Source organism: Coturnix japonica, chromosome 8 (assembly GCF_054131305.1).
Source record: "Coturnix japonica strain WE chromosome 8, WE-NBRP24, whole genome shotgun sequence".
Taxonomy (NCBI): Eukaryota; Metazoa; Chordata; class Aves; order Galliformes; family Phasianidae; genus Coturnix; species Coturnix japonica.
The window spans coordinates 26,485,829-26,502,644 of NC_140670.1; the positions used below are offsets into that span (position 1 = coordinate 26,485,829).

At 48.8% G+C, this 16,816-nt stretch overlaps 1 protein-coding gene and 1 long non-coding RNA gene across 8 annotated transcripts in view; both read right to left on the reverse strand.

The window, feature by feature from the left end:
• Window positions 1-8,123, reverse strand: part of AFAP1L2 (actin filament associated protein 1 like 2) — a 54,144-nt gene extending 46,021 nt beyond the window's left edge. For 6 of the 7 annotated variants that reach the window (XM_015867357.3, XM_015867356.3, XM_015867355.3 and 3 more), the window contains exon 1: window positions 8,013-8,123. In XM_015867357.3, coding sequence (XP_015722843.1) covers window positions 8,013-8,028 — 16 coding nt within the window. In that variant the 5' untranslated portion in view covers window positions 8,029-8,123. Of the gene's footprint in view, window positions 1-928; window positions 1,349-8,012 lie in introns of those variants that run through there. The other variant, XM_085554767.1, reaches the window with a different exon arrangement.
• Window positions 8,124-12,898: 4,775 nt separating this feature from the next.
• On the reverse strand, window positions 12,899-15,402 carry LOC146760001 (uncharacterized). Its single transcript, XR_014948776.1, has 3 exons — window positions 15,274-15,402; window positions 15,090-15,152; window positions 12,899-13,010 (listed from the first exon to the last, which is right to left on the reverse strand). It is a non-coding gene; the product is annotated as an uncharacterized LOC146760001 (long non-coding RNA).
• Window positions 15,403-16,816: the final 1,414 nt, after the last annotated feature.

Consider the following 16,816-nt stretch of genomic DNA (forward strand, 5'->3'; position numbering starts at 1 on the left):
ATTCCAATGCAGAATTTGGGATTAGCAGAAGTTCTCAGGATCTCTGTTTCATCACAGCTGAGCAGAAGATGAAGAAGTGGAGCACATCTCAACAGCGGGGCTCCCAGCCCTGACTGAGGTCTGTGCAGAGGGGTTGGCTGTGTTTCCACACAGCCCGACCCCAGTGTGCTCGAGCCTCCTCGTTTTTCATGGTCCAAGGAATTATGTCTGGAGCAAGGGTCAGCCATGCCTGTGCTCTGAGCACTCGGAAGTGCCGGCATTTCTGCGGGGTGAATATACTGCCAGCTCTGCATTCCTCCTCTATCACACATCAGCTTTTGTTAACTTGAAGGTTTGACTGCTTGGTGTGCCAAAGCATCTTAATAATATTTCTGGTGCAATCAGTAAAGTAACCTATCAATAACAACTAGTTAAACTTTCAGTAAGCCCAGTCTAAACCTCAGATCCAGTCTGACCCTTGCGGTCTGTCCATTGGCTGTGCTGGAGGGACACCAGGAATGAATTTGGCCTTTCCCACCTCCTCTAGATATGGGCCAACAGACATTCATGTTTGTCAGGAAAAACAGGAACATATGCTGAAAACAGAACATTTCCAACAAAAACCTCCATCCAGCATGGGAACAAAAGTAAACCAAGAACGTTTTGCAGCTAATGAAGAGTGACAGTGGGAGGCTGTCTGACCAGAATTAAACATTATAAGAATACCTTAAAAGAGAGCATTGGAGTACCATGCAGATCAAGCCATTTCTTCACAGAGACAAAAAATATCTGACAGAAAAACATGCAGTCTGGAAGAGGCACACAACAGCCCACAGATTTCATACAGCTCTGTAGTAACACCCAGTTTCACACAGAGACAGAACTGCCTACGTTAACAGCAGCGATACCCATCTCATCACACACTCAGCATTAATGGAATACCCTGTACCTGCTCTCAAAGTCCTTGCTCAGAAGCACCTCTCTGTGCTCCATCCGTGGCTGTGCTTCTGTTTGTCCCCAGGCTTTCAAACACCCATGATGTTGGTAGGTGACCAGCACGAGAATAAAAGAATCATCACAACTAGAATGACACTGGCAGCAAATTGCACACACAGAACCAAAGGGGGATGTCATTATTCAAGCCAAAGAATTGAAGGAAGGCTGACGTAGCCAACAAATACAGAAGTTCAATTCCATGCTGTTTAATGCGGGGTTTCAGCCAGAGGCAAACCTACAGAGGCTGCCCCAGGACCTAAACCCACAGCCATGCCACTTCGCTTCCCAGTTTTTCAGGCTGGGCACTGCCTGGAACCCACTGCACTCAGCCACAGCAGTACAACAAAACTGCTGCTGCTCTTTTGGCTTAGAGGCTCAGAGAGCTATCAGAACTACAAATAAATCATCCTGCTGTTGGGAACGCTGAGGCATCCCGGGTCGAGAAACCATTTGTTTCTCTTCTCAGCCAGACATGGGAATTCAGGCTTTATAACGTATAACTTTCGATTGCCATTTTGCCTTCCCCCACCCCACCAACTCCCACTTCAATTTCCAGAAATAGACCTCTTCCGTACTCAAAGAGAGCATCTGCTTGAGAAGCTCGAGCTGCAAACTATGCTCACTGGAGTTATCTAGCACAAAGTGCTAACAGACACAGCCTTGAAGCAACCGTATCCTCAACCCAGCTCCGCTCCATACACTGCCAGGAGATGCTGGAAGTATTAACCAGGGTGGCCCATTTAGATAGAGTTGATAGGGATTTTGGCATATACAGGTGATTAAATCAAGAGCCTGCTGTGCTGGAGCTGGAACTAGCTGCCACGATCTAAGAGCTCAGATGACAGACTGCATTAACAGCACCTCAGTATCTGCAGATGAGGATCAGAGACAGAATTACAATTCAAAAACCCAGAAAAGAGGAGTGAAGTTTAGCATTAGAAACACACTTCAAGACTGATTTACAGGATCTGGGGAACTTTCCTAGAACTACTCCCTATGGCTCAAACAGATTCAGACAAAAGCCAAGCCACACTTTTAAGCACTGATACAGTTATGGACACTCAGATGAGTGACAGCACATTGAGGCAATCTGTACCAACAAGGCAATAATTCCTTTCAGCTGTCTTCTCCTCACCAGGGGGACAGTTTCAAAGCTGCAGAAGCAGAGCTAACTAGTGTGGGTCCAAGGGAACCAGTAACATCAGTAGCCAGCACTGCTCGAGAGTTAAAAGACCTTGTGTGTGTGTCCTGCAACATGACTGGAAAGAGGAGATGGGATAAAATTGAAGCAGCAACGTGAATCTGTGTTTACATAAAACAATACTCTGTTTAATTGAAAAGTAAATCATTTACAAGCATCGCTTTGCTAAGTGGTACAGTAGCTGACTTCTGTTTAGCATTGGTAAGAAGAAAGGCCTTTTGGTTTTGCATTCAGGTGAGTGCACATCTGCTGTACACCTCTGAGAATACCTGGGGTGTGCCTTTCCAGCAGGCTCATATCCCACACAGCCCTCACCCTGCTACAGCACGGGTCCTTGATGACCAAAAAGCTGTGCATACAGAAATGGGATTGCAGGGGCTGAGAATCACCAGCACTGTACTCTGCTTCTCAAGGAAGTGGGGAGCACAAACATTGGGATGGGGGAATATCCCAGATCCCACAGGTCACACATAGCTGGGTGGGATCCACCCTGCAGCCTGTGCTTCTGAAGTGAGGTGAAGAGGATGCTACAGCCCATCCCTAGCCCAGCTGATGGCAACAAAGTGAGGATAGCCCAGTTGCTCTATAGGTGGAGCCTGATGAACCTGAACAGTTCTCATGTGAGGCTTCTCAAACCTCATCAGCTGCCAAGATCAGGCAATCCTATAGCAGATGTGGAACAGTACATCACAACCTCAGCTCTCTCTATCTCTGATTCTGCATACCTTAGGGAAATGGAGAGGCCTAAAAAATATGACAATAAAAGCTGCAGAAGTTTCCACCAGTCGAGATGAGCAGGCACATTTTTAGAGGCTGCAATAAAACACAAAATATCCTTGAAAACACCAGATTTAAACGGAGGAGACAGGACATGCTCCTCAGCCAAACTGCAGGGATGGAGCAGCTGATGGAGGGGACAGATGGCCTCCAGCTGTCACAAGCCGTGCTGCAGCCTGGCATTGCCACATCGCCACTTCTGCAGCACACATTTCTGCACTTGCACATTTTCACAGCTGCAGGTGGTGGCCAACTATAACCAGTGTGACCATGCACCCACTTCCAAAGAGCATCCCTGCACTACTGCTGATTTCCGCTCACACACAGTGGGACCATTGGAAGTCAGAGCTGTTTGGCACCATCCCGACTGGACACGTGCACTGCCTTGCTCCAACAAATGACAAATGGATGCTACTGGACGCCAGTGGGGCTGCAGCTGGCTCGGTCACACTCCTTAGCCCAAGGAATATCCACGTTTCAGACACATTTGAGGGGAGACATTCAGCTCACCAGTGACATTGCAAAACCCTCGTGTAACCCACATTTTGTCTGAGCCAGCTCTTTCTTCCCAAGCCTTAACAGTTTTCATGCTTTTCAGTGATAAATAACAACAATGCAAGTCTGGATCAGGGGTGTACTTGCAGACACCTTAGCTCACAGGAGCCTGTGCACACACTTCCCCTCACACCTTCCTGGGGCTGATCTGCAGGAGGCAGGAGGTTATACCCTCACTCCCCATTGAGCCCCATCCACATGGGAAAGGTTGGAGCCACAGCCTGAGCACAAACTGCAACATGCTCCTACCTTGGACCCACCTTGCTCAAAGCACTGCTGCCAAAGCGTTATGCCAACAGCTCCTGAGAGCATCCAGGCTCTGAGCAGCCCACCTCTACCCTCCAAACTTTGTGCTGACTCCAAAAAGCCCAGAAGCATTAATTATTAGTGAGATGGAGAGTCTAAAGATATTTTTAATCCCAAGTCACAAGAGCGAGAGGAGAACCATGTGCAGCACCCTGTGCTGGGGGCAGTGGCTGCTCCCACAGCTTCAGGGGGAGGTTTGAATTCCTGCATGCAGAAGGAAGCCCACAGCCTGGGCTGCCAGCTGGGGCTGGTGGGTCTTTGCTTCCCAGGCTTATTGTAAGCCTTACACTGCTTTCATCCTAAGCAGATCCAAATGAAATAGGGGAGAGAAAAGACAGTAGAAAAATCTTTATGCAAGACAGAGCACAGTCCTCACAAGGAGGGGACATACTGGCTTCTATTAAATCACAAGCAGCAAACACATGCATTATGTGGGAGTCTCAGCCTGATCCTATAATTCCAAGATATTTACTCCCAGACAGAGCTGTTAATAACTGAAGACAATGTTGCCATACATCAAACCATCCTCAGATGCGCTTTCTATGGAATTTTGCCCATAAAAAAGTCAATAGTTCAGTGGAGGAAGGAGAAAAAGGGAACAAAAAATAGTACATTGGTGCATGCTGACCTGCACATTTTGGACTTGAGTCCAGAGCCCTCACTGACAGAGCCAAAGTGCCCACAGGAACTGCTCCACTTGTGCCTCCACCAGCAGCATCTGTTCTCAGTGCTTCAGTGCCTTTTAGCCCCACTCCTTGCCTTTTGGGGTTGGTGCAGGGCTGAAGCTGAATGCTTTCTACACACCCCACAGGTGCAGCACCAGCCTTTGTTTCACTTTAGCCCAGCAAGGAGCAGGGCTGGCACTGGCAGCATCCTGGGGTCAGAGCAGACCAGACACCCTCAAGCTGTGCAGGCAGACCACAGCACAACACACGTCCTGTCTGCTGACCTGGGAGCAGAGCAGCAGTGACTCACCTGCCACCACAAGTAAACACCAGCAGGCAGCCTGTCAGACTGGCTCTGGGACCGCAGCGACCCAGTTCACTTGCAAGCACTGGCTCTGTACTTAAAGGAGCATTGCCTGTGGCCCAGGTGCTCATGCTCTGCATCATGATTAATCACAGCTGAGTTTTGCTCCTCAGAAACATCCCCTACAGCTCTTAGATCTCTGGTGGCTGGTGCCTGAAGACAAGCTTCCCTGCTCTGATGGGCTCCTGCCCTTCAGAGGGCACAGCAGATTGTTTGGAAGTAGGTAGGAAGTTCTCAAGACAACAGCATGCCCGATCTAGAATCAGAATAATTGAGATTGCAAAAGACTACTAAGCACATCCAGTCCAACTGTCAACCTGTCACCATCATGCCCACTAAGCCACATCACTCAGTGCCATATCTTTGCATTTCCTGAAAGCCTCCCAGGGATGGTGACTCCTCTGAGCCAGGTAGGATGGCTGGGAGGAATGCATCACCCACATGCAGGGGAGCTTGGGGTTTGGGTCCTGAGCTTACTGTACTGCTCCCCTGTCCCTGTCTCGAGCTGGAGCCATGCTCCAAGAAGCAGCAGCACTTTTGCATAGGCTCTGCCTGTGCTGTGGACACTCAGTGAAAGCAATTGGCACACAAAGAACTCATTCACAGGGATTCTATGCACGCAGCTGGAGCAAGGAAGGTGTGTGAGGAGGTGAGAGCTGCCCCATACAGGGAATAAACACCACGCAGACACCAAAGCAGCAGGACTGAAGGGTACTGCACCCTCTGCCCATCTCTGAGACAGAAATACGACACTGGCACCAAGACGATGCGTGGGATGGCTTGGCTGGAAGGGCACAGCAGATGCATCACTGAGACAGGCTGCGGTTTCTGTCCCCAAAATAGGTTTCATCTCCTAAATCCCTGCTGAGCAAATGACTCCTGTGCTTGTTCCCTTCTCCAAAACCCACTGAGGTCACTCACTCAAGGAATTACTCAGGACATTAACCAAAGGGGTCTGAGCCCAGCAGCTGAGCATGGTGTGGGGGGTTAGTACAGGGACCTCACTGCCCCGTTTTCTCCAGCTGCCAGGTGCACCAGGACAATTAGCTGAGCACAACAGCTGTGTTGGTGCTCAGCTGAGGAGAAAACACATATGTTTGCATGGAGCATGGATCATATTCATTTGAATCAGTCCAGTTTGAACTCTGATTAACTGAGTTTTATAAAGAGCCTCAGACCATTATCACGGCCCTTATCATCACCCCCTCTGCTTCACAGTTTAATGCCAGTCACATCTCCATGTATTTTCAAGAACTTGTTAAAAAGAACACGTGCACAAAGTCCCAAACAGGCCCACACCCAGATCTCCTCCCAGTCCAGTCACAATAACTAGCAAGCAAACACCTCATCTTCCTACCAAGTCACCCCTTTAATCCTTATCTACGCCACCGATTGGCTCCTGCAAAGACCTAATATGTGCCAAGTAACTCCCCTGTGCAGCTGTCCCCGCAGCCCCATTGGCAGGGGCTGGGAAAGGAATGTAGCTCTCAGGAGTTTTACCACCCGAGCCCTTCCCGGTGCCACCCCACAGGCTGCCAGCCCCAGCTCGCACCCATCCGGCCCCACACGTCTGCCTAACTGGATTCCTGTGGTGTGTCACCCTCTGAGGCAGCAGGGACACCTGCATGCCAGCTGGGAGCTGGAATTAAAGCACATCCCTGCCTGTACTTAAGGAAAACAGCACTGCTGTCTGCTGATGATTGCAACCTTATTTCCAAGCAATAGAAAGGGCCTTAGAGTCAAAGTCCTCCTCCCTAAACACCACTCTGTTGCCTAACAGAGCCCTTTGCATCCACCCATCTCCAACATCAGAGCATTTCCTTGCACAAGCACTCTGTCCAGCCAGTGGAACAGGCAAAAGCTCCCATCCATTCATCCATCCCCACCAACACATGCACCTCTCCCTGTGCTCACTAACTGCCCCTCACTGCTCTCTCCACCTGCTCCTCAGCACCCTGCCTTATATATGCCCTCTGCACTGCCAGCAGGGCCAGACCCAGCTCTCACCCATACAGCCGTCTCCCTCTGCACCCTTATTAATGCTGGGCTGGCTCCCACACACACACACTCACTCCCATTGGTACAAAGGCACTGGCAAGCCCCCGCCATCGCAGCACTTGCTATTCATTCCACATGTGCAGAACACATCCCCGCTGCTCTGAAGGGGCAGTGTGCATATTTAAATAAGACAACATACAAAACATAGCTGAATCTTAATGAATCTATTGCTTTGCTGCTGGAACTGAATGGAACCGTGCAGACCCTGCCAGAATTTAAAGGAAAAAAAAAAAAAAGCTACACAATATTTGACTTGTAATATCATCTCTCACGTCACTCCAGCAGTACGCTGCTGTTGTGCTTATCGGGTTTGTAAAGCATCGATTGTAAGCAGGAACCAAAATGCAACAGGAGGTACAGCGCCTCAGGCACTGATACTGATACAGGCTGCGCTCCGGTGCTGCAGGGCTCATGCAGCACAGGCTGAAAATAGAGATTAATTTCAGCCAGCGCGATACCTTGATGTTACCCGAAGCTCCACTGAAGGATTAGGGGGAAAGGGATGTGAACTGAATGCATCTGCTGAGTGTCAACCACATCTTGTCAACTGGAGGAAAACAAACGCAAATGGGCTCAGGCAGGCACACGTGTGCCGAGTTCCAAGTTCCCCTCTCACACCTCCAGGAGTCCCGAGAAGGGCGGCGGTTTCGGCAGAGCCCCGTTTACCCGCAGCGGATCCCACCGCCGGCTCCACTTCCCTCGGGAAGGAGACCACGAGCAGCAGCGGCCGAAATGGCCGAGTGCTCCCATAGGCGCAGGGCTCTCCAGCGGCTCCCAAAGCGGGGAACTTTTCCGAGAGCCGCCCGCAGCCCTTCCCGGTGCCATGTCCGAGCATCGCTGCACGGGGAGGCAGCAGGCAGGCAGCAGGCAGGCAGCAGGCAGGCAGCAGGCAGGCAGCAGGCAGGCTGCGGCAGACGGACCCCAGCGAAGATTTTGGGCAGCAAAACGAGTTCGACTCGCAGTTCCCACCGCCGGCCCCATTCGTTTTCCATCCCACCGCGGTTTTCCACCCGCGGGCACAGCGGTCCAAGTCCCCCACCTAAGATCCTTCCCTTCCAACGTTGCTCCCCACGAGCAGCAGCGGACACGACCACGCGCGGCGCTTCCTCACCTTTATACTTCTCCATAGGGACCACGGCCGGGACCCCCCGGCGCTCCGGGACACGGCGCTGCCCTCCCCACTCCGCTCAGCGCCGCTCACCGCCTGCCCGCCGCCGGCACCGGATCCCGGCCCGGGCCGCCCCGCCCCTCCCCGCCCCGCGGCTCCGGGGTGGGGAGCGGAGAGCGAAGGCAGGGTCCGATCGGGGGCTGCTTCGCCTTGTCCCAGGAGAGCGCCTCGCCCCCGGAGCTCTCCGTGCCGGGATGAAGCAGCCGGGTGCACTCGTTCCTTGAACAGACCCCGGTTGTAGCCCCGAAGCACTAAGCCTGTGCCCTGCCTCCCAGCAGCCTTGCAGAGGCTCCCTATCAGGGGCTGCCTCCTGCAGAGCCGTTCTCCCAGCGAGGTGTCCCTGGAGTCATAGAATCATAGTATGACTTAGGTTGGAAGCATCCCCAAAGATCACCCAGTCCCACCCCATCCATAGGCTGGGTGCCTCCCACCAGATCAGCGCCCAGAGCCCCACCCAACCTGAGAATCCCCAGGGATGGGACACCCACAGCTCTATGGGCAGCGCTGCCAGTGCCTCACAGCCTTTGAGTAAAGAATGTCTTCCTAAGAGCTAACTTAAATCTTCCCTTTTAGTTTATATACATTCCACATTGTCCTGTCACTATTAGACTGTATAAAAGTAATCCCCCTTCCTGTGTATAAGCTCCACTCCAATACTGAAAGGACATAACGAGGTCTCCTCATTTCAATTTAGATCAGGTATTAGTAAGAAATACTTTCCAATGAGGATGATGAGGCCCTGTCAATGCTGTGGGTGCTGCAACCCTGGAGGTGCTCAGGGCCAGGCAGGGGAGGCACTTGGGCAACCAGACCTGGTGGGTGACGCTGCCCACAGCAAGAGGGTTTAATGTGCCTTCCAACCCAGGCTATTTCATGGCATAGAGTTACATCAGACAACATACATGGAGACTGTAGAAATCTTCCAGCTCCAGAGAAGTTTCAGTTAAGTTTGACTTGTCCCCACACTTGACAGCTTAAAACTAACTGCAGTTTTCGGAACTCAGCTCTGCTTCCCTGAACTGGCAAACCCCTGAGGCGTGCCCATGCCTCCAAGCAGGTGGGTACTCACACTGAATTCAGCAAGCATAATGAAGGATAATAGGAGTCGAACAAACTAATTAAAGATGATGTGAAACATCCAGGCAGCAGATACCCGAGATTCCTGTCTTTGGGCCCCTGAGCCCTTACAGCCTTGCTAGACCTTGTTGCTCCACTCCCAGTTGTTATGAGGACACCAACATCCCACAGGGAGCCAATATTGCCAGTGTAGGTGCTGACATCCAGACATTTGCTACTCTGCCCAGGCAGCGCACACACTTGTGTGCTGGTTTTCACACTAGAGCTTCTTGGAATCAATAAAGTAACAGCCACATATGTACATACCCATGTATTTCTTGCTTTTTTCCCCCTCTGTAGACTCTCATTTTCACATTTCAGCTGGCTGTGGAACAGAGAAGGAATCGAGTCCATGTACAGAAGCCTAAGCAAACTCTAAGATTTGCTAAACACTTGGTGCAGAAGCACAACCCCAATCCTCTACTTTATTCATAGGTGACAGTAAATGTTTTTGTTTTCTCCCAAATGCAGACCTGCACAGCACATTGTCCTGATAGATACAATCAAAGGCCCTACATCCTGTGTGAGACCAGCAGCAGTAAATGCCATTGCCAGGTGACTTTAATGCAGAGCTGTGCTAAGAACCCCGCTTACACACTCAGGAGCTTCTTTCCCCAGAGGTAACATTTACAGGTGCTTTCAGCAGGTCAGAGCTGCTCTTGCTTCCAGGGAAGCACTGGGAGCCTGGAGGGGCTCAGCCAGTGAGGAAAAGGCCAGAAGAAGTAGAGAGGCAGAGGAGTCCTTGCTGGGATAGCGTGGTGGATGCAAGCAAACCCATTTGGTGGAATAGGAGTACGCTGCTGGAGAACAGGACATGAACCTCTCATTTCAGAAGGCTTGCAACTATCCTGTCCATGGGTGACCCTTTTGAGATCCTCTTGCTTCCCTGTGAAGTGCCTCATGATTCTGGCCATAAAAGAGATGGTCAAATCCTCTTAAACCAGCCTTACACTGCTGTCACTCCACCGTCTTCTCTCCATCCGTTTCTGATGTTCACCTCAGAGAAAAGCAAGAAAATCAGCCCTAACACAAATAAAACCAGAGTTGTTCAGCTGCTCGGATATACAAAAGCTTTGTGGCTGATACATTCCAGCAATGTTTTGGATTCTCTCAAACATTAACTGTTTCAAAAGAGCGTGGCTGGGAAGAGTGGCTGGAGAGAGGAGGGATTTCCCATTAAGGACAGCAGGACCAGATGTCTTTTTGATGAGCTTCTCTTGGCTTCCTACTCTCTGACATTTCCTTTGCAGTTGTTGAGTCCAAACTGCTTCCAGAACAAATCACAGAGAGCACGGATGACTTTCTCTCCCTTGACAGACACAGTACCTACTTCTAGCCAAAGTGCAAGACACGCTGAGTGGACAGTGTGCTCAACAGCCTGGGCATTTATTCATCCCAAAGCCATTCCTTCCTTATACTTATTTTCCACTGCAGACCCTTGTTTGCCTCCAGGGAAGCCCTCAGCTTTCCTTTTTCAGTGTTCAGTACTAAGAAAAGAAGTAAAAAAACATTCAGTTTTCCCCTCCAATCTCCATATGGGGATGCTCCCACCAGCTGGTCTTGCTGGGGATCAATACATTGCATTTCAGCACATAAAGCTCACAGTCACCATGGGACATGTCTATAAGCTTCCTAAAAGTTTCTGATACAGATTCCTGATACATAATTAGCCACTATTTTAGTTTTTGAGGGGATGAAATATCATGGCTTTCAAATAGTAGAAACCTCAACCACACATATGGATTTTACTGGTAAACCAACGTAGAGCAGTCTCTGCCAAGTACACAAATAATGTGTGGACTCTCAAGTCATCAGGGAAGTTCTCACCTTGACAGGGCTGAGCTTTTAGCGTTGTTTGGCACCACCAAAACTTACTTGGTTTTCTCAAAAATATGGGAAAACACTAATTTCTACATCTTGCTACATTTTTGCTGGGATTTTTTTTAAGCCTCCCCAATCATCACCACAATTTGTGGTCTAATGTCAACTGTAGGCTCACAGAAGGCTGTTTATTCTGGCATTTTCCCCAAATGAGGTTTTCTTCTGTCCGTCTCCTTAGCCTAAGGCACTTCTACCCAGCCAAAATCAACAAGCAGGGCACACTTTGGAGGTCAGTGCTGCTGAAGTGGAGAAGGAAGAAGCCTGGAGCCTGTAGTCCCTGCAGGAGAGCACCAACACGCCGCATGTTGTGCCAGGGGTGATCAGGCACTATGGAGGAGCACAGTACCCAGACATCAGGTCAGCTGTTCACATTACTTTGCATCTGTTGCACTACCTGACAAAGCAGAAACAACCAGCAGGCAGCAGATCTCACCTGTGTCAGTTGAATCTTACATTGATTTATTTTTTTTTTCCCTGTGAAAAGAGTCTTTAATTAAGAGTCAAGAAGTCAGCCTCAGTAAATACCAAAAGCGCAGCTTCCCTTTTCCCACGTAGACCAGTGGAACTGAATTTCTTCTGCCTTCCCGACTATCATTAAGCATTCTGTTTAAATAGGCCAGCTTCATGCCATCCATAATGAAGTTATAGTGTATTGCTCTGTTATGAAGGATGAAGCTGTTGTGTCCTACGGGGAGAAAAATCGCTGTAATCCAACTTTCCTTTTGAAAAGGCCTAATGTATCCACATGAGATCTTCTGGCAGAGACAACTGAGAGAATATAAATAGAAGCTTAAAAGAAGAAGGAGGGGAAGGGGAAAATAACTCCGACAGGGCTGAGGAGCTGAAATTCGCAAGTTTAATAGGAAGATGGATGACTGAAGAGCCTGTTCTGTGGCACAATTAGGACTTTATGTAGGCCTTTTTCAATTATTTGTAGCTGACAAAATATCGCACAAAGGCTGTTTCACACTGCAGGCCAGGTGCCCAGAAATGGATTTTTTGGAGGAGTGGGGGATGATACTGAGAGTGGATCAACAAGCCACAGGGGTGGCCACAGGCTGAACAAGGCGATGGTGCACGTAGCCCCATATACAAGATATAACTTCTGGGTCACAGCAGTGTGTGGTAGAAGATGACACAGTGAAGAGATGTGTAAGTTCTGCTACAGGATGAGGTTTCTGCTAATGGGTGATTCTCAGTACACAAAGTACAGCAAGAGATTTTTTCTCACTGCTTCTTAGCAGCACATTTGTCACCACATTTCTCACTGGCCACCCATCCTACTATGGTTGTTACTGCACTGCTTTGTGCAAAATGACCTACCATAGCTCAACCAGCAAGGAAGGTTGCTTGAAATACCTGCACACATCTGCACGCAGCACTTCCAGCACTAAGGAGTGGTGATGAGCAGTAATGGCTTCCCATCTCCAAGAAGACCTCCAGAAACCTTATTAAACATTCATGCTTCAAGTGCCTTTGGTATGTTATGGTTTACTTCAGTCTCTCAGTGAGATAACCTGAGCAAGGTTTTGTGTTCATCATGCGGCAGCTATCTCAGCTGTACCATTGTCACTGGAACTCTCAGAGCACAGGAAAGCTCTCCTGGGTCCTGTGCTGCCATGGCACATTGGGGGGGGGGGGGGGGGGGGGGGGGGTGTGAAAGAAGGAGTGCAAATACACTTTTCAGGAAGCAGAACAATTACTCAGCCATGAAAATACCAAACCTGAATGCCAAGTGCTGGTAGCAAAGTCAGAATGTTGCAGTGGTGCACCCAGGATTGCCTGAACACAACTGTAGATCATCTTCATGAGGTGGCATTTGTTGGCTCCAATGAAGTTGACAATTACTTAATTTATTTCTTTCAAAAACCTGGCCAGCAAGAGGATTAAATCTATTCCTCCCATCCCCCCAGGGTTGTGGTGATGTAGGAAAAACAGCAAAAGCTACAACATAAAAATAAAACACATGCTTTTAGATGATTCTGAATATCTGGCTTCTCTCCTCCCCCAGTATCTGTACTCTCAAATACATCATTGCTAGGAGAATTATTCATGTAGTCACATCAATAAGTCTTACTTAAAAGTCTTTTATACTGCAATCCCCATTTATCTAGCTGGGACTTCTCTGTAAATGGTAATTAGGGTAAGAGCTAACTGAGATACTGCAGCGTTTGCTCCTGGCAGTCATTTAACATCAGCATGGCATCAAGGCATTTCTAAGCAGCAGTTCATTCATTGTAAAACCTGTTTTGATTATTAGCTTGTCTCCTGTTCCACAGCAATCCCTTCGGTTCACATAAAGACCTCAAAGCATCAGTGTCAATGAATTCCTTAAATGGAGTCAGCTGCATTTTGTTTTTTCTACAGTATGTATCCTACATCCAGAACAGCCAGCCAAGGTAGGGCATCACTTCTGGAAGCTTGACTGGGCTCATCCAGCAAACTGGTTCTACAACCAATGCTCCTCCCTGTAACCTGGTACCATGGGGGCTGGGATGTCCCAAATAATGGGATAATGAGTAATGGATCTACTCCCAAGCATGATAAGCTGACCTTCAACAGACAGCCTACAAGTCAGTCAGCTTCTGCCAGATCTGATTTGCCTTTTGGTGTTTTCTCACTGTGTTGCCCCAGAATGCAATGTTAATTTGCATTCAGACCCTCAATATTACAATCATGGAAAGCAGGAATTTCAGAAAGAAAAGCTCTACACTGCAGAGACCACCTTGTCACAGAAGAGCATCAGTCTCAGCAACACGGTTCAGTTTTAGCAAAGACAATGTAACACCCATCAAGGCAAGCGTGCCCAGCAGAGGCCCTATCTCATCTTCTGCCCTGATGTGGTCAGCACAGACTGTATGGGGCTCAGAGCTCAAATCTTTCTCCATCCACCCCTATGCTCTTCTTAAGGTTGTCACAACCCAACGTGACAGGATGGAGACTACTTCAGCAAAGCCCCTTACAGAAACAATAATGCAAGGACAATGCACAGCATTCAGAGCTTTCTACATCAGCATATCCAATGTGAGCCTCAGCCTGCTGTCCCACAGACCCCACTTCCACTGTCCCCACATGGACTGGAGTCTAACAAGGTAAGTGGAAGAGGTAAGCAACAGCTTCTGGCCACACTTGCTGATGCACCATTCAGTCAAAAGCCTTGGCTGGGGTTAACCTGCCTTGCAGACTTGAATGTGGTCTTGGTCTCCAGCAGCAGTCAGGACATAGGATAATGCATTAGGACCATGGCTCTCCAAGCAGTGCCAGATTTATACAATATAGCCATCTTCTCCAGAGGATTCAAGACAGTGTTGCTTCTAGTCTGTTTCTTTGTTTCCCTTTTCAGCCTGGACCAGCAGCTGAAATGCTCCTGGCTTTGCAAATACAACCAGTCTGGTAGTGTGAACCTCATGGATCTTGGAAACGATGGTAGCTTTCTTAATGACTGCTTAGTAAAAGAAAGTGTGAATGTGCTGATGGGCTGCAGAGCTAGGGGAGGGCCCTCACCTGCTCTCTGATACCAGTTTCAAGATACAGCACACACATTTACCCCCGTGTTTGAAGTACTGTGCTCTAACACTCTCATACATCACTACCCACTTATGCCTGACCCCATTTTATTGTGCCAGCACAACTGTTCTGTGAGGAGACTGCGTTTATCAAAGCAGGGATCCAACTCCGTAAAAGAAAAACAAAAGCATGGAACAAAATAAAAAACAAATGTTTTTCTAAGCAGGATCAGTTCCTGCATGTCATGGAAAGCGACCCACAAACAGTCCTGCTGACATATCTGATGGCAGGAAGGAGCTGCGAGGGCGTGGGAACACCTTGGGCAGGCTGAGCAGCCCAGTCTTCATCTTGTGAAACTGCAGCCCAAGGAGGGGCTGCCCTGCACAGCCTCACTCCCTTCCCCCCCAGCTTGTGGGCCCCCGTCACTACCATGGCTACATCCAGCCTGGGACGTACATTTCAATCTGCAGTGTGTATATAAAAGAGAACTGGAAACTGTGGCTGTCTGAGACCTACCTGACCTTTGGATGTACAGTGAGCTTCCTGTTCCAGTGCTGCTGGCTCTTTAATCTCCAAATCCTTAGAAAATAAAAGTGAGCCTATGTGAAAAAATGCTTTGTAATTGGAACAACTTTCCTCTCTCGCCCTCTGACTGAGCCATAGAAAACAGTAAATAACTTTCCCAAGAGTCCTTTCTTACAATAGAAAAATGGCAGGCGAGATTGAAGTTTCATTTCCCAGCCTCAAGACTCAGTGGCAGACAGCACAAAAACTACAGGGAAAAAAAAAAAAAAAACAGTGAGGGAAAAAACCCAACTGCTCTTGTTCATTCTGAGTTGGGGGGAGAGCTTCTGTGACAGCAGAGCAAGCCACATTCAGGAACTGGGTTTCTCTTTGTGCGTGAGGAAGTGGTCTTGGACTATATTCTTGACAGCAAATTAGCACTGACATTTGACTTGTTTTGATCTGAGCTATTTACAGTGGTATTATCTGTGTATTTTTGACATGCTGTGAAGATTCCCATTGCCAGATGCCTTGGGATGCTGTAGGATGCAGTGCATTCCTCAGCCATTACTCAGGGGTCATAAACCTCACATTATTTGAGGGGAGGAGGGGAGCAGGGAAAAACAGTCTAGCAAAGTAAAAAAGAGAAAGAAAGGAAAAGAGAAACCTAGGACTTAAGCTGGGGGCTGCTGGGGTGGGGACCTCCATGGCCTGGCTGGCCAGAGATGTCTTAGGGCTGGATCCAGATGGTAACTGCTCCTACAAGGAAGGAGCCGAGAGCTGGGAAGTGGGTTTTTCATGAGTGAATTTGAAAAGGAGTCTTTTTGTTGTCCTTTTTTTCTTCTCTGTGGTTGAGAGTGGACAGATCCTACAAGGACAGGTTGCCCAGAGAAGCTGTGGATGTCCCATCCCTGGAACTACTCAAGGTCAGGCTGGCTGGTGCCCAGGGCAGCCTGGTCTGGTGTGAGGTGTTCCTCTCCATGGTATGGATGTTCTTTAAGGTCCCTTCCAATCTAAACCACCCAGTGATTTTGTAATGTGTGTGGACCCACTCCTGCTCCTGAACTGACAGCTGCACTCAGATGATCAATGGCCTGGAGCACGATTCTTTCCCATTCTAGGTTTTTTTAGGATTGACTCCCAATGGCTTCACTTCAAATAGTAACATCACCACACACCCCATCCCCTTCAATAAACAAGTCCTAAGGCCAGTCCTTGGTTGCTCCAGGTCCCATAACTGCAGGAGGCTCATGCTAATTCAGTGGAGATGTACAGGTCACCTACCAGAGCTGTGTAAGCAGGGCTGCTTTTCCAGAACATATCTGTGTGTGCTAATGAGAGAAGTCCTTTAACATTTCTTTCTTCTTAGGCCATGGGTGTGCCCAACCCTGCTGCTGCTGCCAGGGTCTACTGGAGGCACGTCTGTTCAGATCAGCCAGAGATGTTTTATGGCCCCATTTCTTGTAACGGCACCTTGCCCTGCCTTCTACACCCAGCACAAGGCTGGGCAGATGCAAACAGTAGTTATGCAAACACCTAATTTAAAATGCTAAGACACAGAAACATCATATCAGGGACTAAATTTCTAGCTGAGTTCACAAGGGTAGAGAAAGGAAGCTATTAATGCTGTGAAGACAATATAACAGTATCACCTACCTGAGCTGGCTGTTAGCTCTGGTCCTTCTAAACCACCAACTAACCACACAGCATTAATACTCCTATGTGGTTTGCAGAATAGA